Raw genomic sequence first — 27,927 nt, forward strand, 5'->3', positions numbered from 1 at the left:
TATTGTACACCTTTCCATACAGTACAACAGATTGCCACAAATGACAAAATATCGATCATTGTAGTCTGCTACATTTATTTTGTGAGTTTAGAGTTTGCCTTACAGTATGGAAATGGTTGCAGCAGTAACATTTCCAAACAAAGCGTCTTGTTCAAAACCAGTTTGTAGACAAGGACATAAAATAAGATCTATCCCATCAGGCCAAACAGGTTTCATTACCTGTGTGACTAATGTATTGGTTGTCATGCGTACGTGCCTGGTTTCCAGGTGAGTTCCACAGACTTGGGGTGTGTGTGTGTGTTTCTGTATGTGTGCAGGGTGTATCTGTGTGTGTGTGTGTGTGTGTGTGTGTGTGTGTGTGTGTGTGTGTGTGTGTGTGTGTGTGTGTGTGTGTGTGTGTGTGTGTGTGTGTGTGTGTGTGTGTGTGTGTGTGTGTGTGTGTGTGTGTGTGTGTGTGTGTGGGTCCTATCTGGGGAATGTGGAAGACTTCCTTATAGCAGTGGGGTGGAGCTAGAGCCAGGCCTGTTTGACTCCCAGTCACTTCCCTGTTGGCAAAGTGTGGAAGGTGGCAGCAGAGCACAGAGGCACAGCAACACCTGTACACTGATCAGCTGTTCATCCAAGAGGAAAAGGTAAGCACATTGTAGAGTTAAGTGTAATGTCCTTCTGATAGAATAAAGAAAGAAAAATTAAGTTTTAATTTTAATTTTTTATAACTGAGCCAAACATACTGTATAGGCACTGGGTCAGATACAAGGGAATATTCCAGTTCAAATCGTGCTGAATGGTAGTGATAATGCAGTTTCTTCTTATTTTTATGTATTATTATTCTTGTTTGTTTATTGTATTTCTCTTTGATTCCGGCCTTCGTATTTCCTTCCGTAGATCTTCCTCTCATCCTTCTCTTCTCCTCTTTCTTTGAGGGATTTTTCAACCCTTTTTATCAAATGGTTTGATTAGATAAAGCATACCTATTTTTCCTTTTGAACCGTATTTGATATTCAGCATAATGTCGACTTCAGCAAAGAACCGAGGTCAGCTTTATTTATCCATCCATTTATTTTTCTCCAGCAGTGGACATTTTGATTGACTTTAACCCATTGATGACTATGGCAATCTAGGATGCATGTCCTTAATGCCTGAGGGTTTTCTGAAAAAATAGTACGAATTGTCAAGTCTACCAAAACCTTAATATCTAAGCCTGTGTAGCACATAGAAACATGAAATAAAATACATTTAAAAGTTAAGGTTCACAGGTTTTATTTAAACATGCTCCCTTAGCGCTTACAAACCAACAAATATTTCTAAAAATCGTCAAAATTAGATGAATTAGAAAATTATTAAATATTGTTAATAAATAGATGCAATGTGTTGTGTGATTTTCGTCAGTAGTCTATAGTAGACCTTGATTCTGCGCACCAAACACCACTAACTGTTCCGTCGCCGACATAGCCGACGTATTTTTTTTATTATTTTGTTTTATTTTTTTGTTTTTTATTTTTTGATTGAAGTGATTTTCGGCAAACCACACAACTTTTGGGTGGTCACGTGGTCTTAAAAAAATCAACAAAACCCACCTCATGTGTATTTGAACCAATGACAGTGCATTCTATGCTGGGAATACCGTGAAAATTAGATAAAGTAATAATGCTGCGCGATGCAGCATCAGGCAGGAGAGCCAATGTGGCATCGCGCAGCAGCCGTCATCAATGGGTTAATACTGTAGACCTACTCGCCAACTTACAAGGTCGGAATCTTCAAATGTTCTATGTAGGGAATACTTATAAATAATATTTTAATTTATTTTTGTCTACATGTGTGTTTCGGAATGATTCGGTACCATTTACATTTAATAGAATTTCCAAATGTTATCCATGCACATTAATCAACCCTCTAAGAATTACAATTCAGAAGAGCCAATCTTAACCAACCCAAATGCATAAATTTTCTTTTTAATTATTATTTTTTGTTTTTGTTTATATGTGTAAAATACTTTATACTGTATCTCTCCAGTTATCAGTTTCTCAAATACACTAGACATTAATTACATATACATGTATAAATAAGAATGTATTAGTAAGAAATAGAAATGGCATGAAAAGTAAACATCAAAGAAATTCTGCTGCAGGCAGACGAAGGGCATCACAAAAAATCTGATATAGAAGCTAAAGAGATGAATTTTCTGCCGACAGTGCAGACTGGCAATGTGCAGACAATGAAGATGTATGGAAAATTGTCATGGTCTGTCTTGTCCTGTCTTGTTTTTTTGGTTTCCTATTTTATTTTGGTATGTCTGTCTTGTTTCCTCCCCATGTCCTGTCTAGCTTCCCACTTGTTGATTGCTGTTCCCTTCCCTGATGTGTTTCACCTGTGTCTCGTTATGTCTTGTATATATACTCTTTGTGTTCCTTTGTTCCTTGTCCGTTCATTTTTGGAGTCTTGTTCTCCTGTGTTCTCCTGTGTTCTCCTGTGTTCTCCTGTGTTGCCCGTGTCTCTGCGTCTCTGCCTTTTTTGGCTTTTTGGCTTGTGGCCGTTTTGCCATTCCGGAGTTTTTGTATTGATGCCTGTTTTTGAGCAGAAATAAATGTTCTTTTGCTGTACGTCTGCATTTGAGTCCTGCTTGCCTGCCTGCCTGCCACACACCGTAACAGAATGAACGGTCCCTCTTGTTGATTGCTGTTCCCTTCCCTAATGTGTTTCACCTGTGTCTCGTTATGTCTTGTGTGTATATATACTCTTTGTGTTCCTTGTCCGTTAATTTTTGGTTTGTCGTATGGTGTCTGGTGAGTCTTGTTCTCCTGAGTTGCCCGTGTCTCTACGTCTCTGCCTTTTTTGCCTTGTGGCCGTTTTGCCATTCCGGAGTTTTTGTATTGATGCCTGTTTTTGAGCAGAAATAAATGTTCTTTTGCTGTACGTCTGCATTTGGGTCCTGCTTGCCTGCCTGCCTGCCACACACCGTAACAGAAAATGATAGCAAACAAAACCAATGCAGCTTTGTTTGTGTTTGGGCCTTTTGATAATGCAATTAAATGACATTTTCTAACACCCTATCAAATGTTCCAATGAAATGCAAATATTAGGCTAATACAGTCTGAATGATTTTAAGCTAACGTGATGTATATGAACTGACATTGTGTTCTATCAATCACTTGTGTCAGAAAGTGTGTATGTTCACCCCTGTTTATATAATATTGATCTAGAATCCGTATACACAATGCTGTACACTGAGTTGCTGCGGTTGTGGGACGAGGCGGTGCAGATGTTGGATGCTAAGAACTGGCATGGAGCTCTGGACAAGCTGGATGAGATCAGTGAGCCCACGTCACGCACTCTGTTCAACACAGCCTCTGCTCACCTGGCCCTGGGGCAGCTGGACCACGCACTCAAGGTCTGTTTAAATCACATTATTAACCTATACAGTTGCTGAAACATTGTTTAACAAGCCAGGGGTTTATAACTTACAAATGTATGGCTTTTTGAATGTTAAATCAATTCCATATGCTTTATTGATTAGTTATAGGCTATTTATAACAAAAAAGAATACGTGACATCGCGATTACTATAGTTTATTAGCAGGATGAAATATTAGACCTCTTATAGAAAACAACAGTGGAGCATCTGTTCTTAAATTAATCAATATCAAACATATTGAGATATTTATAGGTGGCGACTTGATGGATTAAGAGAAGCTGGAGGTGTTTGCTCAGAAAGTCCATAGTATCAGTGCTGCTGATGAAATGAAAAGGTAAAAAAGAGAGCAAGTTTCAGCAAGAAGTTGAAACCCAAGCTTTTGTTTACTACAACACAGTAAGACTACACAGCCAATACTGTGCTTGTGTTCACAGTAGACGCGTCGTTAGCGCGTTGTTAACCTGAAGACCATCATACTTGGGAGGCTCAATACAAGCCTATTGACATCATACAAGCCACAAAACTTGGCAAACACATTCATATTTGTAATCATATTAAACCACAATAATTTGAGCCTTTTCTTTTTTATTTATTATACATATTTCTTTTTTTTAAAGTGGGGTGAGCGATTCTGGAGAATGTTTGTTGAAAAAACTTGTCACTAGTCAAAACCAAATATTATCTCCTAACAATCTGCTACCTTTCCGTTCTGTGTGTATGCTAAGACTTGATTTGTTTCAGTGCGCTTTCATATTGGACAGGTAGCAGATCGTGAGCAGATATTCACTGATTTTTGACAAAGTGATTTGTCAACAAACATTCTCCAGAATCACTTACCCTACCTTTAAATCTCCCTTGTACATCAGTCAGGACATCACTGGTTAACAATAAGTGTACCGTAATACTTCCAACCTGAACCTGTCATGTGCCCTCTCTAATGTCCAGGCTTTAGACCTCACCATTGCCAAGGACGAACGTCTTGCTGTGGGTTTCTTCCAGAGATCAGCGGTGATGATGCAGATAGACAGGTAGGAGGCAGCACCTTGTTCCAAAGACTGTATCTCTTATGTCACACATAATGATGGTGTCTTTAAAAAAAACTGACTCAAGATAAATCTTGGTAAATGAAGGGAAAATCAGCACCATTGTCCTGTAATTGCCTTGTGTTACCAAAGTGGCCACCACCATCCCAAAAATCCAGTGTTAATAAACGGCCTATAGGCTCTGTAAACGGGCATGTTGCTAGCTGCGGTGGGCCCTCTTTGTTTACATACCATTTGTTGACATGCCGGTTTACAGAGCCTAAGCTGTCTATATAAACCAGATTTTTTTTTTCTTTCAACACACGCAGGCACACACACACACACACACACACACACACACACACACACACACACAGAGAGAGAGAACAGACCGAGGTAGTTGATCAGGACGAGATAATCACCGTTTTCGACGGAAATTGATTATATGACAACAAGCATCCTCCACCTTTAAATATCCATACAGAAACTGAGGAATAAAAATTATGTGGCGGTTTTATGAGACTATTTGTTGGCCAATCACGCACACTTTCTGGGGACTAACCATTGTAAGGCTATGGGTCTTTAACCGGCAGAGATTCCAGGAAATGATTCAAGATGGTTTACTTGTCATATGCACAACAATTACAGCAGCAGTCATTGGCAATGAAATTCTTCGGTCCAATGCTCCTCTTAACAGTGCAATATGTAGAAGAAGTAAATTAGGAGAAACGCACAGGAAAAGAGAGCAACACCTGAGACACAAATAAACACAACAGTAGTGCAAGGACACAGTGCAGATAAAGAGTAAAGAAAAGCTGCACCATATGAAAAAGAAAATGTCTTACATAACAGACCTATAAAGCGACAATGTTCAGATTTTGTATTCAAGATCTTGTAGCCCAAGGTAATGCATTTTCATTTAGGACATTTCAGACATCATCTCTCACTGCGTCTTGTCTATTTGTGCATTGCTTCCCCCTGCAGGTTGGAAGAGGCTCTGTCTGACTGTATCTGGGCCCAGAAGCACATGAGAGGAAACATGGTCATTGACTACAAACAGCTTGGCCTGCGCTACAAACTCTACAGCTGGCAGGTGCGACAGTCGGCTTCACACACACACACACACACACACACACACACACACACCGGCATCCTCACTGCCTTCATTGGGCTTCTTCTGACACATTACAGTGAATGAAAAAGGAAAGTCCCATGTGGTCTGTCAGTAGTGCACAGAGGAGCCGGCGGTGTCATCACCTCCTCTTTGTGTAGATAGAATGTGGAGAGCTAACAAAGGCTCATTGATGGAGGCTGAAGAAGACGTTACACAACATCACATATTTTTCACAGTCAGATAAAACATCCTCATAGCTTCCCACACAAAGTGCACCTGTGCCTGCAGTCAGTCAGAGTAGTGCCGCTTACATACAGTACTAACAGCCATGGGTTTACAGTAAAGGGATCGTTCAATATGTTTGAAGTGGGGGGGTTGTAAAGGATACTAAGGCATACATGTGTAGCTTTGTGGAGATGGTGATCAGTGCAGTCACTATTAGGATTTTAGGGGATATGACAGCATTGTACTGTTCTAGACAGGGCCAGAAGAAAAACTTTTTTTTCTCTCGACATGTATAAATGTTAACCTAAAACCTACATATATCCGTTGTACGATACGCCAATATTTTTCCTCAGCATTTATTTTAGTTTTTCTTGTGGGAGCTAATCTTAGCCTTAAGCATTTTTATGAACACGACCCAAGATCACTTACACATCAAGGGCCTATATATATCACCATGATAGTATATGTCTATTAAACAATTAAAAGGGGTAACCATTGCACCCTGCTGCATTTCTCTGATAATGTTATTCTTCAAGGTGACACCAGCCTCTAGTTATTTACATCACAGATTCAGCAGAAGCATTTAATGAACAGACATATGGCGCTAAAATGATTCTCCAATAATATTGATGCTGCTGCTTAGCCTTTGTAACAGAGGTGTGTCCGCTGATAGCTCAATCCTCCAATGTTTTGAAACTTCAGGATATGGGGAAATCTTGTTTTCTAAAACCAGACATAAGTTTTGAAAGAGACAGAAGTTACGCGTTATGTAACCACTGAATCATTGGTTGTGCTCCCCATGCGGCCACTCTGTTGTGGTGAAGGATGATGTTCAATCTCTTACAGGGTGGGGTTTCAAACTGCCATGAAGATAACATGAATATTAATAGGATGGAATGTAAAACCTGTATTGCGTCCCCTCCTAGGTGTTATATAATGCAGCAGCTGTGTACTGTCGGATGGGCCAGTGGGAGCAGGCCCAGGAGGTGCTGCTGTCAGCGTCCAAGGAGAGAGGAGGAGGCCGGGCTGGACACATAGAGGTGGCTCTGGAGGGAGTCATGGTGAGTGACACCGCTCTCACTACACACTGGGGAAAGATATGAGACAGTAAAGACCCATTTTTGATTTTCATAAGCCATGATCATCAAAAGTCAAACAAAAAAAGAAAATTTCACTTAAAAAAAGGAACACCTGCATGATATCCTGATTCGATTTAGATGCAGAATATGCGGCAACAGGTGTGTCTGCATATACATTATGCATTACTGGCTAAAATAAGCTTATGACCAGATCTACTAAGAATGGAATGTGCACAATCTGCCCTGTTTTAGCACAGATTCCGCAAAGGAATTTGCACCAAACAAAGTTTACCTGCTGGGCAAAGTTTTCCTTTCTTTTGCATTTTCAGGAGGCACCGGGCACTTCTACGCTTTTTACTCACAGAGTTTTAATACATTTTTTGTAAAGCCGGTACATATCAATGTGTGGTTTGCATTTAAAAGGAACAATGTCCTCTCATTCCACCCGACAGAGGGAGGAGAACCTGGCTCCTCTGATGTTGCCTGAGGGAGTGGTCTTCAGGCCCAGGAAACAGGATGTGGAGCAGCTCCAGCAGAGAGACTTCCTGGGCAAAGCAAAGGTAGAGAGTTCCTCCACAGTCAATGTTTGTTGTAAGGGTATGGCAACATGCTTGAATGACAATATTTGCTCATGTCACTTTTATCATATTAATGGATCAACCAATCAATAGTGCAGAATTCCGATTGGAAGTAACGTAGCCTATGTGTGATTATACGGACTATGAAGCAGGTTTATAAGGAATTAAGTTTGAGTTACAAATTACTTGTATTATTATACAGTATATATAATGCATATTCTTAATTCCAGTACATAACGTGAACTCATTCACAGAGAACATGTATAGGCCTACTTCATTTGATGAGGGGATGTTGGTTGTGTCATTGGGAACCTATGCACCAATATACCCCAAAGCTCCATTAAAGGTTAATCCTGGATCAGGAGAAGTATCATAGACATGTTTACTTGCTGATGGAAGAGTTTTATGATATACTAACTAGTAAGTGTAAAGGCTAGCTAGAGAGGGAGTTAGATGAGCAGGGATAGCAGCTGGGCCACTGAACAGACCGTGGCATTAAGATGATGATGCTGCATAACAAGCCAGTTGGTTCTTACTTGTAGGTTAGCCTGAATACTAGATAGAATTTGGTCAAATATCTGATCTTTGCTTGATTTTAAAGCAGAATCAAAGGTGCGTTAGGTCGGGTTCAATATGGTGCTGTCTGATACCCACTGCATGGCCTAATGAGAGATCAAAGCATCATTTAGCATCAATGGTCGACCAACACATTTAACTTATTGATCGTATTGATAGTAAACTTTAGACATGAAACTGTCATGACCTAGTATATTTGTATCCATTTCTTAAAATACCATCTTGATAAGTAATAATTCAATGCTGGATTAACATAATAATTGTCTTTCAAACATCCAGATCGGCTTTCTATCAACTCACTGTACCCGAGATGTTTGGTTTGGTTACATCCTAAACTATAAATGGGTCATTCAAAATGTTCATTTAACAAAATAATATGCTGCTGTTAAAATAAGATAGTAACAAATGCCCAGCATGAGAATTAATCTTCAACCAGAGTGAGATGTGTTCACAAGTGTTCATTGATGTACGATGCTGTACTTGCAGGTGATTTCTTCCATCGTTCCCAATGATGATTTTGGAGGCTTTGAACCTCTGAGGGTGCAGGTAACCATGGCCACAGTGTGAGCGCACCAATACAGCTATTGTTATGTCAGTCACTCCCTTTGCTAACTCTTACTGTCTTCTCCACAGAAACCTGGTTTCTACGAGCCCAAGATGGAGGGAGCTCAGTGAGTATTATCGCCAGTCACATAGAAAATAGTCTTAAAGGTGAACTGGAGAATGCTTGTCGTCAAAATCCCATTTTTGTCAAACTCAGAGAATATCTCCCCATGATCTGCTACCTGTCCGTACTGTGTGCGCACTGAAAAAAATACAATGCCTGGGCTCTGTAAACCAGATTGTGAACAAAGGGTCTGTAAACAAAGGGGGGCCCCATCATATGCAGCAGTTTATAGATCCTAGGATGTGTATTAAAACTGGATTCCCCCCCCCCCCCCCCCAGCGCGCACACAGTATTGCATGACGGGTAGCATATCGGGAGGAGATATTAACTGATTTGGACAAAAAGAGATTTTGACAGCAAGCATTCTCCAGACTCACTGACTCCACCTTTAATGTGAGCTGGTAGTTCTACTATTTAACAACACATTACAGTAATTTTTTTTTAAAAGTATGCCTTTCCACTACCTACTCAGGGATTCCCGATACATGCGTATGCGGGTTCCTTACATGGGTCGGGTCCCAGGACAGCTGACTGTGCCGGGAGGGGCCATGGTGTTTCTATTTGGCGAGGAGGACAGGGATGGCATGGCAACTGTCATTTATGATGGACAGGTAAGGAGGAGGAGAGAGGCTGAACCTGCAATGAGCCAAATACACAATCTACATCTTATAGACTGACTAAGAGACAAAAAAATCCTGCTTTCTGTTCTTGACCTTTAAAGCAGCTCAGATACAACACTTAACAACATTTACATGTGATGACTTCATAAAGTCTACATGGTAGCAAACGCCCTACACATTCAGCACACACAGAGCAAACCATTATAGCATTCATTTGGAGTAGGCATTCAACTGTTTGTGTAGATAGTATACTGATGAATGTAAGTCTAAAATTCATTCTCCTTTTTTAGCTGGGTTTTTGGTCTCCACCAACTCCTGTGTAAATGTCTGTCTGTTTAGCTGCTGAATGCTGCACTATGGTGCATGGGATCATTGCTTGTTGTGTGGGTTGTCTGCTGTTTGGTTGAGGGAACCTGCACAGAGAATAATGAGTTTTTTTTTTATTTTTCAGAGAGGACTTCTGCCCATGTCCCTGCTTGATCCTGCCGATGTTAAGACTCCAAAAGGCAAAAAGGACAAGGTAATGTATTGTGTCTTCCATCTAATAACACACATTATAAAGATGCATTGGGCCAATATAGGCTGCTTTATTTCAGGCTGGCCTTTGAGAGGAACAACAGACTAGATTCATGCTAAGCAGAGCTTTATCTCTGCTTAACCCCAGAAGACCAGGCAGCATAAATGTTCTCTCAGGGAATATTAATTGGATTGTTCTAAAAGAAGCGAGAACTTAAAGGTCACGTATTATGCTTATGTTTAGGTGTAGTGTCCTAAGAAAACCTTTATATTTATCACAGTGCCATTGTACATCTGTTCTTTGCTTTGTTCTTTTTGCTCTGTTTTTTTTTTGCCCTGAATTTTAGCATGTTGGAATCAACTTATCACAGATGTGAGGTATTGCTAAATGAGGTTGATAATGAGGGGGGCATCAGAAACGTGGAGGTGGAGAAGATTAGAGATAGTAGTTTTTTTCTCATACTTTGGAAGTCTGTAGTCACACCACAGACCCATATTAATGTTGAAAAACCATGAAAAAGTACAGTTTGCAAATTTGGTGACCTTATTAAAGAATTGTTTTTTTCTTTTCCACCTTTGAAAACTAAATAAATGACTGTTTCTCTGACTGTCCTGTCTTGTCTAATTTCACAGAGAGTCCCCAGTGGGATCCCTCTCCCTCCAGGACTCCTGCCACCCACTCGCCCAAAGCGCCAGCCAGCCCCTGCTCCTCCCCGGGGTACAGTACCTAGCTCCTCCTGGTCCTACTACTCTACATTATCTAAAAACCTAATCCTAAACAGATATACTTATCCACCTTATTCCCTCTGATAAAAGACTCAGAAAAATCAAATCATTGTCATGTACCTGTAGCTTTATCTTTACAAGATGGGTGCCTATGCTTATGGTGTTCGTGGAATTTGAGTGTATTGATCCATTTCAATTGCAAGCAGTCACTTGCCAGCATTGAGATAGCTTTATTAGTCTAGGTTAAGGAAGTGGTTATGGTCCAAAGCGGCAATCTTTTTAGTAAAAAAAAAATCTGTGTTTTGACATTTCTTGGTTTAGCAAACCATGTCCAGGGACCAATGGAGGATGCTTTGTATTAAAAAAAAGAACTGTTATTCTGGAAGATGTCCACTTTATGTGTGTCTAACTCAGACTGCTGAAGCCTTGTGTTAACTTCAAGTTCTTTGGAATATATTTTTGTAACAACAACTGTTAATGAACAGACTCTGCTTGTCTAACCTTCCAGTAGACCTGTAATGTTGTGTGTGTGCTCAGACTGTACCTGTTCTGTGTTGTTCCCTGCAGCAACTTTTAGCATAGACAGTCCACCTCCGTCCTACAACACTGCCACCCACGCCCCACTGCCTGCCCCAGAGCCTCCCAGCTACTCAGCCAACGCAGACAGCAGTGACCAGGTAAAACCAGCTTTCACTTCTCTCTATGGTTGTACATCGATTTTTATGATGACGTCCGCTATTAACCTTTTTGTAACATTTGAAATACACCAAAACGTACTTTCTCACTAACTTGTACCCTATCATATGGCACACAGACACACACACACACACACACGCACACACGCACAACCTCTCTTTACTTGCTGATCTAAATATAGAGGAATCATGTATGTGTCCCGATTAAATCACAATGTGATGCTCAGGGGAGTGTCTGCATGCCACAGTGAATTATATAATGGCAATCATCTTGTAACTCACTTATTATGAGGTCCATTATCATATTTTTCTTTCTTAGTTTGGTTTCATTTTTACATATCTTCCTGACTGAAAAGTGGACTGCATTGTTAATCTGTATACACATTGTATTGATGCTTGTGCCTCTATAGCCTGATACTGTATATAGGGCAATGAATGGTGACCAGTACTAGTGCTACTATTCCTACATACATTTTTTTTCACATGTCCTAATTAGGACCATACTCTAGTTGGTTTTTCATTGCTTGAACACAGTTTTCAAAACTCTACACACTTATCCCATGGCCTGACTGCACAACACTGTGGATTTACAGCACTTTGTTCAAATGCTAATTTCACCTGAAAGATAGATGTTGTTGACACTAGTGTTGGGGGCTACACTGAGCCTGTTTTGCAGGTGATGTGACCCTGTTCAGCTCAGGTGACTGTTAGTAATGCAGACTGTGGTTAGAGTTTTAGTGCATGTCGTTTCATTTGTACCCACTGTCGTTATGGAATGGAAACTGTAATAACCATCTAAAAAGACCAACATTTCTATCTAAAAGCTTGAAGTATTTTCTCTGATCTTTAAATGCTCTCCCCCACTCCTCCTCTGTCCCCACAGTATGACGACTCTGCTCAGGGTGCAGACTCCGGCTCTGTGGTGGTGAAGGTCCACTACACATACACCGTGGCTCTGTTTGTCCCTCTAGACACACCGTACCATCAATTGAAGGAACAGATCGCAGAGAAACTGGGCCAGTCAGCGTCCCAGCTGCGCCTCAGGTGAGCACACAGGCCTGCCAACCCACTTCTGTCTGTCTCTCTCCTTGACTTTCAACAAGTGAACAAGCTTCATGTCTAAAAATATAAACGCCTTTCTCTGTCCATCCCGCCGCACCCTGTGGTTCCAATTCTGTCTGTTTATAGACATTTAACATTGAGGCTGAAGCTCCACAGACACACACACAAATACACACACACACACACACACATGCAGGCACACACACACACACACACACACACACACACACACACACACACAGACAGACAAACACACTCGCACACAGACAGACGCACGCACGCACACACACAAACACACGCGAGTATATGACAGCAGGACAGAAACAGCAGAATAGGGTTGACACTGCATCATCACAAAAAATGTCAGGATGGATAACATTGGGACCAGTTCATTTGTCTGTCTGTCAAATCAAAATAGGAGCTGATGACAACACAACGTAATGAACCGCTAAAGTAACACAAATCTGCAGCTTTTAATGTCATCAACCCGCAAACTTAATCCTTTTCCCCCACACATAATAACACTTGTCTACCACCAACCTATTGTTATAATGTTCACGGAAAGTTATTTGGTTCATGGTTATAACATGCCCTCCATTGCCCATTCATTTCTCTCTCTCTCTCTAGCAGGGGGAGGAGCTGAATTATAATTTTAGTGACTGTATGCACTTTTTGGGGCTTTAAAAATTGCTGAACATGTTTTATGTATGTATTTTACACATACATAAATCAATTTAATTATTGTGATTTTCTCTTTAGTGGCGGGGAGTAGAATATGCTGGAGCATCAGCCGATGGCCTGTATAGGTCTGCTATGATGGTGCTCTTGCCCCATAACTTTGCCAAACATGTTTTAATTCATGTAGTGTAAAATGGATGATGAACATTTTTAGTTGCTTTTGGAATGGAATTCATGGAAAACATTATTTGGAAATAAAGGTGTTTTTGAAATAAATACTAATCTCTCTCTCTCTCTCTCTCTCTCTCTCCGTCCCTCTGTCTTCAGACATAAGCAGCATGGCTCCAGGGCGCTGGTCCCTGTGGGTGGGTCCGAGGAGGAACCAGAAGGCACCATACAGGAGGTGGCTGAGGCCGGCAGAGCAACACTGTGGTGCCAGGTAAACTCACCACTATACTATAGGCTACTAGTTTAGGCTTATAGGGATGTTGGAGACATGTGTCTGCTGGGTTTCCAGATTTCCCCATTTAAAACTGAACTAATCCAAGTTCTATAAAAGGCCCAAAATGACTTCTGATCTCATACAAATCAAGCAAGAGCACTATCGAAAGTAATTCATCTGCCTGTGTCCAGTTCATTAATTCAGTGCCCGTACGCTCTTTGTTCAAAATAGAAATGGAATGTTTACTATTTTGGTTTGGTGTGCTATACATTTGAAAAGGCAAATGATCTTAATAATGTGTTTGCACTAAGCCTATTGACATTTAAACTGCCATCGCAATACTACTTTGCATCGTTATTAAGAATGCAGCAATGTTAAATTTTTTATTGTTTGGCTCTTTTTTTATACCATCAAATAAGCTGTACAAAAATCCATGTTGACGTATTATTTTGACATGTGTGAGAGGGGTAGTAAGTGCGGTTTCTCTTAAGTCAAGGGGAGGGTCAAAAGTAATTATTAATAACTATTGGGTGGACTTTTTTACTTTAAAGTTGCAGTCAGTGATTTTGGATATTGCTTGTTGACAAATCACTTTGTCAAAATGAGTGAATATCTCCTCACTTAACATTTACACTTAATTTTTTCTCAGTGCACACACAGCACAGTACAGGTAGCAGACTGTGAGCAGATATTCACTGATTTTGAAAAAATAATTGATTAGTCAACATTACAAACATTCTCCAGAATAGCTTAACCCACCTTTAAGCTAACTGTATACACACTGTGACTACATCTAGTTACAGCTATATGTTAATAAAACCCCCTGTATGTCTTGTAATCCTTCCAGACAGAAGACCCCCTGTCCCAGCGTAGCATCCTGTACCAGATGGTGGCGCTGTATGACTACAGTGCACAGGGCACAGAGGACCTGGAGTTCAGTGAGGGAGACACCATCGATATCCTGGGTGAAGGTGAGCTGTTCTAGTGTATTTGAACTGTTAAAAGCAAGTTCAGATAAACCTTTATGTATTTTTGTATATTTTCAACTCTTTTAAATTAGAATTGCTGTATTGCTTAAGCCTCTTCTTAACTAGGGATGGGACCAATCTGATCCAATTATCGGTATATCAGGTCAGATATTGTTTCAATGGATATCGGACTGATAAACTCCAATTCATGTACCCATCCAAATTCCCATAGTCTGCTTAAAAAAAATGGGTTGCCAAATTATTTTACCAATGAAAGAAAATAAAATGTTAAGAACATAGCGATTTGATATATAAAGACACAACATTTATTTTATAAACATTGTTTATGACACTTTATAATTATTGTTTTTTGTGTTATATGTATTTGTATGATATGCAAGCCCCAACCTCAGCGATTTTTACCAGCATCCAATAAGGAAGTGACCACAACTGTAGTAACCCGGAAGTGCCACTGGGTGCTGGATGCAGAAGACAGCTATTTCTCATTGACGCCAATGTTAAACATACCGTTTTCACAGCATTATTAAACCTATTTCAGGACTGGATTAAAAAAACATTCTAGTCTGTATGTTTAGGTCATATGTCCATGACAACACTGAGGTGGGTGATTTATTTTGGACCACGCTAGTTATTATTCTTTTGGAAGTTAAAATGTATTGGCGCGATCTCTTGAGTGACAGCACTCCCCCAGACGCTAGGCGGAGTAAAAATCTCACAAAATGGCGACGCACACAAACCAGGATTATTGGACGTGTGAATAACGGAGGTCAGCCCGGATGCTACATCCATATTATTTACCATCTATGATGATATGTCATACTTGCTTTGTTATTTTCTATTTATTTATTTTTGTTCGAAATAAAGACCAAATTAAATGAAATTAAACGAAATATAGCACACGCTTAAAAAATTATTTAGCAATTAAAAAAAAGTTGAGTTCTGAAGTGCTTCTGTATTCAAACCGTTCAAAGCGCTTTTAAATTAAAATGCCCGTTTTTTTTTTCTTCATAACCTTACACATAACATCACCACTAACAAATAATTGTATTATAATCATGATATGGGACAATATCGATATCCAGAAAAACCCTGATACCGGAGCACGGATCGTACCGAAAAAAAGTGGATCCAATGCACCACTTTAGTCTTTGTCTTGATCCTCACTGCTCTCTGTATGTTTGTGTGTGTGTGTTTCTCTGTTGCAGTCAATGAGGAGTGGTTGGAGGGACACTGTGCAGGGAACATTGGCATCTTCCCCAGCTGCTTTGCCTACAGTGAGGATGCCAACATCAGCCAGAGCCTAGAGTCATAAACGCACACATATTTACCATGCAGTCATATCTAATAATAATAACCTATTGGCCTGTGAATCGTGGCAGTTTACAGTTTACTCAAACCATCCAAAAACATTAGAATACAGTGCACTCAGTAGTATTGACTTTAAAAAATAGTTCTTTCTCATATGGTATCACAACAATGCTGCTGTTGTGGCTCAGAGTATATCTATGGTACTGCAGTGTATGTTTATATTAAACCTTTTGTTCTTTTTCTATTTTTCTAATTGACATCCTACTGTAATATAGCTTTGTGTCCTATACCACTTGATTTATATACTGACTTTATTAAACTTCATGATATTTCTATTTGATGTGAAAACATTAACTTACTGTACAATATCTACGGAGTTAGAATGATCCTGGTCTGGCAACTATAAAGTGTGTTGAGGATGTTACGTTAATGAAATGTTCATTAATGTAACTCAAAAAGAGAATGTAGGATTTTGTACCGACATGCACAAACCCTAACACTTGATATCGGTGTAAACGGTAACATTGTATCTTTGGCTCATAACAGAATCAGATTCTCCCTTTACCTGTCTTACTACTTCTTACCGGTGCTTGAAAAAACAATGTCTCACCTTAACATTGACTAAATTAAATGTATATAGATTCTATAAGTAGGCCTCACTTCAGTTGCAATTAAAAAAATAATGGAGCTTACGTTTGTCTTATACTGACACAGCCCTAGAAATGTAAAATTGTCTCCTTAGAATATTGAGGATGACCACTGATGCTATGGGTCCATGTTTTCTCTAGCTTGTATGCTATGAGCCTTTTGTGATCATTTTTAGAATCAGGCCCAGGTAGATTGGAGAAGCAGCATGCTGCGAGGCCTGGAAGGAAAGCACATACTGTATAGTAGACTTCTGTCAGCTCAAATTGCTCTGTCCTTCTTCCATTGTAAAGTGCTCAAGACATTCAAGTCATTCATTAAATTCAACCAATTGGATTTAGTGCCTCGTCTGCAGTGATAATGGCACTGTGTCTGCTACTTAAAATAACCCCACAAGACTAATAATATCTCGGGCAGTGGCGATTCATTAAGCTACAGTTATGGAAAAATACAAGCATCTAATTATAGTTTGCCTCCAAGCCAGGGACAAGGAAAAAAAACAAGGTCTCATTTCATTCAAAATTACAAGGCCATGCACAGCATCCCTGATGTGACTGTGTTCTCTATGTTTCAACATGTACCTCATTAACGTGAACACATTATATGCACATATTAATATCTATCATTACAATCACTGACTCCTCGCTCCCTTTTTAGAACACTAAAAGCAACTGGATCAAATAGGCACTTGAACTTCTCTTGGACTTAAAGCATACTGAGTGTTATACCTGGACAATACAGCATACATTAAGACACTTTTTACCTCATCCTAAGTGTGTTACTGAATGGTATAGCAGACTAACTATAGCACTCCAAGTCTCTGCATAACATTAAGCATAGTTGGACGGGAGACCTTGACTCACACAACCGTGGGAAGTTCACCGGCTTTAAAGCGTCAGCTAGGGAAATGTTCAAGATGCTTTTAGCGGTGTGCACAAATGGTAGATGTAACAAAAAAAAACACGCAGCAAAGTGGGGGCTAGTGGAGCAGCTGAAAACTCCATTCAACTGTCTTATGAAACAGAGTGCTCTAATTACTGCACTACTCTCCCATGCACATATATTCACCACCCACCTTCCTCCCCAGAGTGGAAGCAAGTCGCTCAACAGATGAATGTTCTCTGTACAGAGAGAGGTGGGGTGGGGGGAGAGAGAAACACCAGCACATTCTCTTTGGTTTGCAAGGAACATTGTGCACTATGATGTACATTTTATTATATCCAACATCCTTGATAGAATCTAAATCAAAAGACATCCGTCTCGGAATTTTTTTTTTCTGCCGTGTTGAAAATTGAATTATTCCTAATGGAGTGTAGCCTAACATCAATAGTGCAATTTAAAGGTGCTACGAGGAATTTTGTTTATTGTAGTGGCCCCTTTGGACAAAAGCATTAACGTTTTTACATCGCTATAGCTGTTGTTCTTGGTTGATCATACCTGGACAAAGGCATTTTGAAAAACTATATATAAACTATTTATAATAAAACAGCATTATTTTCACTGATGGTCTCATTTGCTTTTACATGTAATTTATGATCATCAGAGGGACAATTAGAAAAGAAAAGTTCCTCATAGCTAACAGCTCCGTGAGTCCAAACTTAGAGACCCCTGCCACTTTAAAGTAAATGCTTACACCTCCTAGTTTAGCAAATGAAAGTATTGGATGAGTGCTTGATCATCTCAAACAGTTAGTAGGATTCCACCTCTAGGGATCATGTTCGTCCAAACAGTTTTTGTCTTCAACTTTCTAAATTCCTTTTAGAGACTATTTAGAAAGTGATTGTACATTGTAACTTTGTTCATTACAGTTTTTGCCGAATGCTTACACACATGTTGCAGACTTTGGCCCACTTTGTCAAAACTTAACACACAGGCCGAATGAGACAAAGCACATGGAGATAAACTTCTAACTTATACGTGAAAATGAAACTCTTGAAACAAAACCTAACAATCCCATTTCAAAACTGTGTTTAGCATCAAAACAATACACACATGCATCTTTGAATTACTCTTTCCTAGCAGCAACAACACACAGATGTGCTTTATGCAAAACACAGCTGTATTCAGTACTTTGGATGGTTTTTGACTTTAAAAGTCTCATACTGATTTTTTTTTTGTGAAAGATTGATCCACTACAGTTGATACATCAAAACAAAATGTAAAAGCTTCAGACTTTTTTATTTATTTTGCCATTTCAGGTTTTTGCAAAAGTAAAAAAAACTAACACACAAAGACACACAAGAAATGGTACTACTAGAATGTTCTACAAAACATAGTGTTGTAGGGGAATGATTGGAAGACATAGGCTATGGATCCTGTCTCCTGTTGGCATCTGGCCACATCACCTCATCCACTTCACAGGCAATGTCCTCCCTTGCCAAGCAACGGGGGAAATACCGCCTTGCAGAATTTTTTGGAAATATTGATCCACTATATTTTCAATTACACACATGAAAAAAATATAGAAAAGCTTCTGAATACAAGTTTATATTGCAATTTCATGGTTTTGGCCAACAAAAGAAAAAAACACAACAAATAGGTAGGATCGCAGTTCAACAAGCAATTCAGTGTGTCACAATGAACTCTAAAACAATTACAGTAAAAAAATAAAAAAATAAGTGTTGTAAGGAATGGGGCGAGTGGATAATGAATCCTTTGGATACCGCCTCCCGTTTGTGTCTGGCCACATCGCCTCATCGACATCACATGCAATGTCATCCTTTGAGAAGCAGCTGCGAAAATATTCCTGATATCCAGTCTAAATGTCCTAATTATGGAGCTATTGTGTAGTGGGCTAGAATCTCAGACCAGCCTCCTATATTGTTAGGCCATGATCTATAACATGGTCCACTATAGTGACCCTGTCTCCGTCTGTTGTCTCCTTTGTCATCGTCCTCCTGCCGCTCTCTCTTGTCCTCTTCCCCTGACTCTTACTGTCTCACAAAGGAGCTGAGCTCACCTGAGGTCTATTTGTAGTGCTAAGGCTCACACTGACTGGTATTATATTAGCTTTATTATTTGTTTTCATGTGTGTGAGTCTGTGTGCTTTTCCAATTTTAGTTGTGTTTTGTATTTTAAATAGATATGTTTTCCCAATGATTGCAGAAGATTTCACATTTTTGAACAATGTGTCTTGTGTAAAAAACAGTGTGTAGTGTTTTGCAAGAAGTGTGTTCGAGAATTTCAAACACAGTGCAAAGCACTTATTGTGTTTGTAGGGTTGGTGCTTGTGTTTAGGGCATGGTCACAAAAGTTAGAGGTTGTGATGCTTTGGGCATAGCAACCACTATTAGTGTTAAAGCATTAGGTAAAAACTGTAATGAGGATTACAGGGACAACAAAGAATCACCTCAATCAGTCCAATGCATCAGTCTGGGGACTCTATACAATTTCATGAAAGTCGATCTATCTGTGGTCATTAGTGATTTATTAACTTAAATGTTCATGTAAACACTCTAGTATTAACCTGTTTAGTTCTAGTCTGTGTACATGAACATTTAAGTTCATTTATCAAGTTAGACTAAAGTAACCTTTTTGGATGGTTATTAAGTGATGTTGTGAGTGTGGACCAAAGTGACGGGCCAACCAGGCATTTCCATCCCTAGACCAATGCTGCAGGAATGGCTAAAAAAAACAACCACAATTCACGTCATGGAAGACATTAGATTCAATGGAATTTCGACTAGTTTACAGCTACATTCATTGATTTTTTTCCCTCTTTTTTTCTGGTAATTTCGGTCAGGATATCAAGCTAAAAGTGCAACTTGTAATGCAGAATTTGTGCTCTTATATCTCAAACCTTACTTATTCACACACGCACACAAACAAGCACGCACACACACACACACACACACACACACACACACACACAGAGCAACATTATCTTTCCTTTGGAGTTGTGTTTGTGTACATCAAATAAATGTAGGTCCAATTTTCCCGCTCCGGTACTCCCTGGTTTGGTTTCCCCAATATCAGGAGAAAAACATCTGGCTCTTTAGTATATACATATTTTCAAATTTTAATTTTATTTTAGCAATTTAACAAAAGGGATTTGTTGAATATTATCTTGCAGGGCTTCCCCCAGAGAAGTTGTTAGGCATGGTGGCAATACTTTAGTGTGATTCAAATTGTGTTTTTCGAAATTTCGATTCTAGTTGACAATTTGCGATGTGCGATTGCATTACAATAAATCAATTGTATCATGAGTTTACTTGCTTGGTGTTCAAGGAAAAACAACTGAGATTATTGATAGCTTTGCAATATGTATTTCTCAATTTAAATCATAAAAAATATTAAGAAGCATTGAAAAAAATAACTTTTGTTCACACCATATTGATTTGTTCATTTGTGCTGTGCCTTACGGTGGTATTTTTACTCCCTGTATACAAAAATATTCAGAGCTTTTTCCATCTCTTCCCCCCTGGAGACAGCCCCATGTTTCCTGGAGATTGTTTTTCGTAATCTTAATATTTTTTTTATTGCTTTTTTGATTCAAGATTCAAGATTTCAAGATAGTTTTTTCGTCATATGCATTTACAGCAGCAGTCGTTGGCAATGAAACTCTTAAAGGAATACTTCACCCATACGGAACCAACGTTCTATCATTATAAAATCGCTATTATAATATAATGAATTAGTTTTTTCTTCCCATAGTCTTCCCTTGGCCCAGCTGTCCTCTTAATCCCACCCTACGTGTGATCACACGTAGGAAAATGTAGGGTTACAGTAAGACCATAAAACACTCTTTCTGCCTTTTCTCAGGCTAGGATGAACCGATTTCTAAATGTTTTGCACATTTATACTAAATAGGATCTCAGAGTTCAATACACCTTCATATTTTTACCGGTGAAGTAGGTCTTCAAGTCCCAGGCTCCTCTCAACAATGCAATATAGAAGAAGAGAAACACACAAGTGAAGGGAGCAACACCTGAGACACGAAGACACACAACAGTAGTGCAAGGAGACAGTGCAGATAAGAGATAAGCTTCACCATATAAATATAATGCAAACTAAAAATTAAATGTAGATGAAATTGAATACTGTACACGGAAATAAAAAATAGAATAACAATAACTGTAGGGAAATATGATACTGTACATGTAATATAAAGTTAAATATAATAAAAATATGTATATGTACAGATCTATATATATTGATTAAGATAAAAAGGCCAACAGTTGAGTCTCTGAAAACAGGGAGGGAGTGGAATAATGTTTGTTTGAAGATATAGCCTCCTTCACCCTCTGCACTTCATTTAAGTCCACACTAAACCCCGCACTCCGTGGCTGTGTTTGAACTATACATCTTAAAGAGTAAGAGGGCTCCACTCTTTGTGGGAGAGGACTGCTGTTTATAAAGGTGGACATTTACTACTTTGGGGGTTGTAAAAAGTTCAAGGCAGATGGATGAATTGGAAGGAGCAATGAGCCGTGCACAGGGCCGCTGCTAATATTTTGGGTGCCCTAAGCTTAAATTGTCAGTGAGGACCCTCCCACAAAAAAAAAGAAAACAGCAAGATGCTCGCGCGAGTAGATCTCTGCGACTGCTTTTTGGCACATTTTCTGTAGTGATGAGTTTTTGCAAACAGCATTTACTAACAGAAAGAACAGGTTAACGCAGTGGTTCCCAACCTTTTTTGGTCTGTGTGACCCCATTTTGACATAAAACATTTCTGGCAACCCCAGAATTTTCTTTTTCTATAATTAGTTTTTTGAACATGTTGCAAATGCAGAGTAGCCAGGATTAGTGCACAAATTGACATTGTGTACCAGGCAGGTACTTGGTGCCCTACGCGCTCTGCGTACCCTGCGTATAGGGAGCGGTGGCCCTGGCCGTGCAGAGGGAGCTGAGAAAGAAAGCAAAGTGTGTATTTAGTCAGTACTGGATGCACATTAAAACCTGCGCCTGCCCATTCTCTACCTTATATATTCCAATGGAGGTGTTCAGTCCTAATTAACCAAGAAAAAAAAACAAGTACAAGTTGCTATTTTTGGTAGCGCTGCTGCTCACTGTCCCCAGAGTCAAAGCCACATATGGAGGAGTGTAGCATTCAGTTCAGCTCTGGAAAATGTAAGGTCTGCTCCAACTCCAAGTTCTTTTACAATCAAGGCTAAGACTTCTGGTGTACCACCGACTGATATTTTTAATTTGTTTTGGTTATTTATTATGTTTACATCACGTAATGCTTCAGGTTTGTATGTGATTTTGACTTTGCATTGCTGCTGTATTCGCAGCACGTCTCTCCTATATGGAACTGTTTTGTAGCACTTTCCCCTTTTGCGGCCACTGTACTACTTATATTGCACAGCACTGTATCTTTTCTGTCATATTCATTCTCCTGTTTGATCTTTTTTTTAAATGCTATTTTTAAAAGGTTTTATCAGATGGGACATAGTATAGATGGAATAGAAAGAGGGAATAAGGGTTTTGGAATAAAACCCCGGCCGCTGTGGCAAGGACTTGCCCTGAATGGTTTTCCCCCTTGTCTTTTTTTCATATGCTTTTTATATAACCTTTTGTATACTATCTCTGATTGTCTTATGTAAAAAAGCCCTTTCATTTGCTAAGTTGAAGAGTGCTATACAGATGCAATTTCCGTACATGATGTAAATCGCAATAGAAATTTGATTTAAAGGTCCCATATTATGCTAAATGCACTTTTTAAATGTGTTCCAACATATCCATGCGTCCACGGTGTGCCTAGAGACTGCCAAAATATCAAAAAAAATAACAATCTCTCCTTTTCTCACTCTCCCCTTTTCTGAAACCCCCACCCCTCCCCCCAAAAACACTCCAGTCAGAATTATCCCCTTTTCTGACCTCACAAACCGTAAAGCCAGAAGCTTCCACTGTGCAGCCCACACCCCTATTTCTTATTGGTCCACGGCCCTGACAGACAGAGGGCGAGGCGTATCTGGCTTCGCTTCCGGACAGGGGGCGGGGGGAGCTCAAAGATTGTATATTTACGAGGGGACCTGCAACTCTTTTTTAAAAAATAGGCCATTGTGAGATTAGCTGAACATCAGCATAGTACAATAAATTATCTGAAAGTTTTTTTCAGCAAACAATTAAAGAAAAACGTATTAGGGACCACTAAGACCATATAATATGGTGTATAATAGAACCGAAAAGTGTATAATATGGGAGCTTTAACAGCTACAATGAAAACAAAACAAAAAAGTCTGTCTGTCTGTGTGTGTGAGTGAAAGAGAAAAGTGGAATGGGAAGAGGGAATGAAATCTTGAGGACTGTAACACCCTCTGTTATTTCATAGGCATTGATGAGCCATCCCCCATTCAGTGTATAATGTAACGTCTGCAAACTTTGTGTAAAACAACCAAAAAAACTACCATCTCTCCTACTGTTTCCCTTGATATGCAGAAATGGGACAATGCAGAGATGTTTTGGGAGGAAGTGCACATCCTACACTAAAAATACATTTGCATCTGAAAGACTTGTAAGCGATAAAAAGAAAATGCCTTACCCCCTCAACATCTGGCAGTCCACAACTTTAATCCCCAGTGAGGTATCTCAACAACTGACAGATTGAGATTTTCATTTCATACTTTTCCAAATTTCACATCAACATTCTTTTACTCAAATAGTTCAACAACTAATGGTGGTTTTGCCATAACACTTCTGTTCCACTCAGGATAACACATTTGTTATTTTGAATTTGGTCAAAATTCAAACATACAGTATACCTATATAAAAAACACCACCACAGTCAACCATCAAATGGAGTACAGTGGGTGACACTATGGCATGGTCACTACGAGGAAAGGGGCCATATTATGTTGGTCGTTTTTGTTAGTCGTGTTTCGTCAAAGATGGATTAGGTTGCAAAAAACAGACTTTGCACATTGGTCCCGTTTTTTGCCAGGTGATGGTTCTGAACTTTAGATTTTTGAACTTAACTATGACTAACTGCTTCCAGATAAAAAGACCATCTATTTATTCTAATTCGACGACAGATTTATTCTGTTGCCTTCAGGCCGACCTTATAATGAGCACGTTACGAGAATAAATGGTTTCTCAGAGAATTTTATTCCTTTCGCTATTGAGCTGATGAACACAGACTTTACTAATTTAACATGACTGTTAATTATTTATCCGTAGCCTATGTAATGTTTTTTTTGTAACTCATAGTACCTTCTGGCCCATAATATGTTTCCTCAGATGCAACTATTTGTTGACTCTTTTGATGGATATAGGCTATGGCTGGAAAAGGCTACAAACGAATGGCTCCTTTGGGGATATATTGTCTGATTCTGAGATTGTAAGAGAGCTGGGCAGATGGATGCAGTTAGACAGTCCGATAATACAGCATGTGATTTGTATGTTGATATTTAGGTGTTTTAGAAAGAGCCAAGCTAGCTGCTTCCCCATGCTTCCAGTCTTGTGCAGTGGCGTGGCGTGGGGATTTTTTTTGAGGAAGCCAAGTGAGACAACACCTTTAATCTACATGTTTATTGGAAGGTGGGGGACAGAAAAGGGTAGACTACGTTGCAGCTTGTATTTAATGTAACTTCAAGAGCTATTATAGTGCCTGGTCACTTTACCAGGATTTACACACGCCTGTAGTCTGTCCGACACCGCTCGTTCGCTCTCTCTCTCTCTCTCACTCACTCACTCACTCACTCACTCACACACCTCCTAATCGTTTTATTAAATTATGCATTTTATTATCAATGCACCCCCCACCCCGACCGTAATGCACAACTAGCCGCTTAATGCCCGATACAGATTCGAATTCATTCACAATATAATTAGGGGACGTTTTAGGCTATTTTAAGTTTCACGTTCACGTGAGACACGACTCACACAATCAGTTGTATGTGCTTGACATACACACATACTTTCTATACATCCTTTTCGTTTAAGAACTAGGCCAAATGTTCATTATACAACACTACTTAAGACAACCCAGAACAACTTCAGTGGATATACAGTACAGTAGGCCTACCAATGCAACTTAATCCAGGCAATCAAGGCACATTCAGCAATGAAATAACACAAAACATAACACACATAGTTACACAGACAGTTAAGGGAACAGTTAACCCGCGCCGGGAGAAGGTGTGTAGAGGAAGGCCATTAGCTGAAGATTGCCGCTACCAGCTAGCCACTCGGTGCAGACATAGTTCTCCTCGCTGAAAGTGCGATAAACTTTCTTTCTCTCCACACACATTGGCCTGCCGTCAGATTAGATTTTTAATGGCTCCTCAATTGGCAGTTTGGTAAAATTATTTTTTACTAAATACTCAAAATCTCCACCCTCCATAACTGTTCTTGCTAATATGATAACAATGCAAACATGCTAATCTCCCGCTGTTGTTATTGTTGTTAAATTTCAGTGACGTTGATAATGATGCTTTAATTTGATTGGTGTGAAGCCAAGGGCCGAGTGGCTTCCCTTGGCACCCTCATGACACCCTCCTGACCAATCACAGGAGGGCAGTGTCAAGACAATAGCCTCACCTGATTGGTGAATCCTTCTTTCTTTTTTTCACTAAGGGATGCCAGCTCGGGCTGGCTTCCTCGCGGACATATAGTGTGCAGTGTCGTGTTTCGCCGCGTCTTCAGAATGTAACTGTAAAGGGGCGCTGTTTCGCGCATTGTGAAATGCTCAATGAGAGGAGAAAAATGGGGAAGAAATGACAGCAACACAGCACCAAAGAATTACCGAAACTGTTAATAACATTTTTTATTGGATGACAACTACAGCCTAAAAAACAGGGAAGCCTGGCTTCCCTTGGCCTCCGGGAGAAAACGCCACTGGTCTTGTGCTAAACTAAGCTAATCAACTCCCAGCTTTAGCTCCATTTTGTAAGGAATAGTTTAACTTTTTGTGAATGTTACTTATTCACTTTATTGACAAGAGTTGTATGAGAAGAACAGTAACTTCTCTCATGTCTGTACCTTAAATAAGAAGCTATCCCTAGGTCCAGGAGCCTGTTAACAATTTAGCTTAGCTTAGAAAGCTAGCCTAGCTCTGTCCGAAGGCCAAACAAACAACCCAATGTGACTGGGTAAAAATGTAAAACTTTTCATTACCCACACATAAAATGGCAAATCTATCACACATGTGTACAGTGTCCCTTAACATTTATTGTAAGAACAATGTAGGCCTATTACACATTCATAAAATGGAATTTCCATTACTTATTTGTCTATTTTTAGTCGTGTTTGTCATTGTTGCAATGTCTGCGTGCCTTACCCTTAAAGGCCTACTTCACCAGTGGGATTATGAAGGTGTATTGACCTCTGAGATCCTATATAAATGTGCAAACATTTTAGAAATCGGTTCATCCTAGCCTGAGAAAAGGCAGAAAGAGTGTTTTATGGTCCCACTGTCTAACCTTACAGTTTGCGCAGTTGTGACATCACAGTGACATCAAATAAAGTTTTCTTGAACTATAAGACAGCAGGTGAAGACTGCCAAGTTACCTACATCCCCAATTCCCAAAATGTTGGGACGATATGGAAAAATATAAAACAGAATGTGATCATTTGTTAAAGGTGCTATGGGGAACTTTGTAAACTAGTGGCCCCTTTGGACAAAAGCGGTAGTATTTTTACAACGCTAGCTTTCATAAAGTTTGTTTCCAGCACGTGCCGGCCAGTGCAAGGTGCCAGTATCTCGCTATTAGGTCCATGTCCATGTTGAAAGCGAATGAACGAGAGATTGCAGGATGGATCATGATTAATGCAGGTGTCTGACCCGGACAAATGTATTGATAAAAACTATATAAACACAGTATTCTTTGCACTGATGTCTTGTTCGCTGTTACAGGAAATGTATGATCATCAGAGGACAAATTAGACTGTTTTAGAAATATTAAAAAGTTCCTCGTAGCACCTTTAATCCTTTTTCACATACAATCAAGTTGAAAACTATGCAAATGCAATATAATTTATGTTTTACCCTATCTATTACATTTTTCGTAAATACATGTTTATTCTGAATTTGATGCCAGCAACACATTTCAAAAGTTGGGACAGGGGCAATAAAAGATTGTGAAAGCTGTATAATGTTAAACATTACCTGTTAGGAACATTATTCACATAAACATGTTAACTGGTAACAGGTGATATACTGTAAAGGGGCAACCGGTAAAGATTCAGTTTTCACAAGCAATAATGGGGTTGATGCTCACCACTTTGTGAAGAACTGCAGAGGAAACCAGTCCAAAAGTTTAAAAACCACATTCCTGCAAATAATTTAAGGATTTCACCATCTACAATCCATAATATAACGTAAAGTGTTTTATATACTATCTATGAATATAATGAAAAGATTGAGAGAATCCGGAGTAATGCCCATGACCTCAGGTGGAACTGCATTAAAAAATTAGATGATTTTATAGAGGATATTACTACATTTGCCATGGAACACTTCAGAAAACCATTGTCGGTAAACACAGTTCGTCGCCACATCCACAAATGCAAGATAAGACTTTACCATGCCAAGTGAAAGCCATATAAACAACATCCACAAATGCTGCAGACTTCTCTGGGCCTGGACTCATCAGAGATGGACTGATGCAAAGTGGAATAGTGTGCTGTGGTCTG

General features: G+C 39.5%; 1 protein-coding gene across 1 annotated transcript; it reads left to right on the top strand.

The window, feature by feature from the left end:
• Positions 1 to 550: 550 nt before the first annotated feature.
• Positions 551 to 16,035, top strand: noxa1 (NADPH oxidase activator 1). The gene is made up of 16 exons (XM_080037863.1): positions 551 to 632; positions 3,201 to 3,388; positions 4,357 to 4,439; positions 5,418 to 5,526; positions 6,699 to 6,833; positions 7,304 to 7,411; positions 8,492 to 8,551; positions 8,639 to 8,676; positions 9,145 to 9,283; positions 9,744 to 9,812; positions 10,442 to 10,526; positions 11,102 to 11,211; positions 12,113 to 12,273; positions 13,297 to 13,408; positions 14,259 to 14,382; positions 15,606 to 16,035. The coding sequence occupies exons 2-16, from the start codon at positions 3,215 to 3,217 to the stop codon at positions 15,710 to 15,712; spliced, it is 1,614 nt and encodes a 537-aa protein (XP_079893989.1). The 5' UTR covers positions 551 to 632; positions 3,201 to 3,214; the 3' UTR covers positions 15,713 to 16,035.
• The last annotated feature ends 11,892 nt before the right edge of the window (positions 16,036 to 27,927 follow it).

The sequence above is a fragment of the Ammodytes marinus genome, assembly GCF_949987685.1.
Source record: "Ammodytes marinus genome assembly, chromosome: 2".
NCBI classification, from domain to species: domain Eukaryota; kingdom Metazoa; phylum Chordata; class Actinopteri; order Uranoscopiformes; family Ammodytidae; genus Ammodytes; species Ammodytes marinus.

Excerpts from the sequence above, each read along its gene's own strand:
- noxa1 (XM_080037863.1), top strand. The coding sequence starts at position 3,215 with ATGCTGTACACTGAGTTGCTGCGGTTGTGGGACGAGGCGGTGCAGATG. Across the intron at positions 9,284-9,743 it reads CTGTCATTTATGATGGACAG|AGAGGACTTCTGCCCATGTC; the intron begins GTAAGGAGGAGG and ends TTTATTTTTCAG. Across the intron at positions 11,212-12,112 it reads ACGCAGACAGCAGTGACCAG|TATGACGACTCTGCTCAGGG; the intron begins GTAAAACCAGCT and ends CTGTCCCCACAG.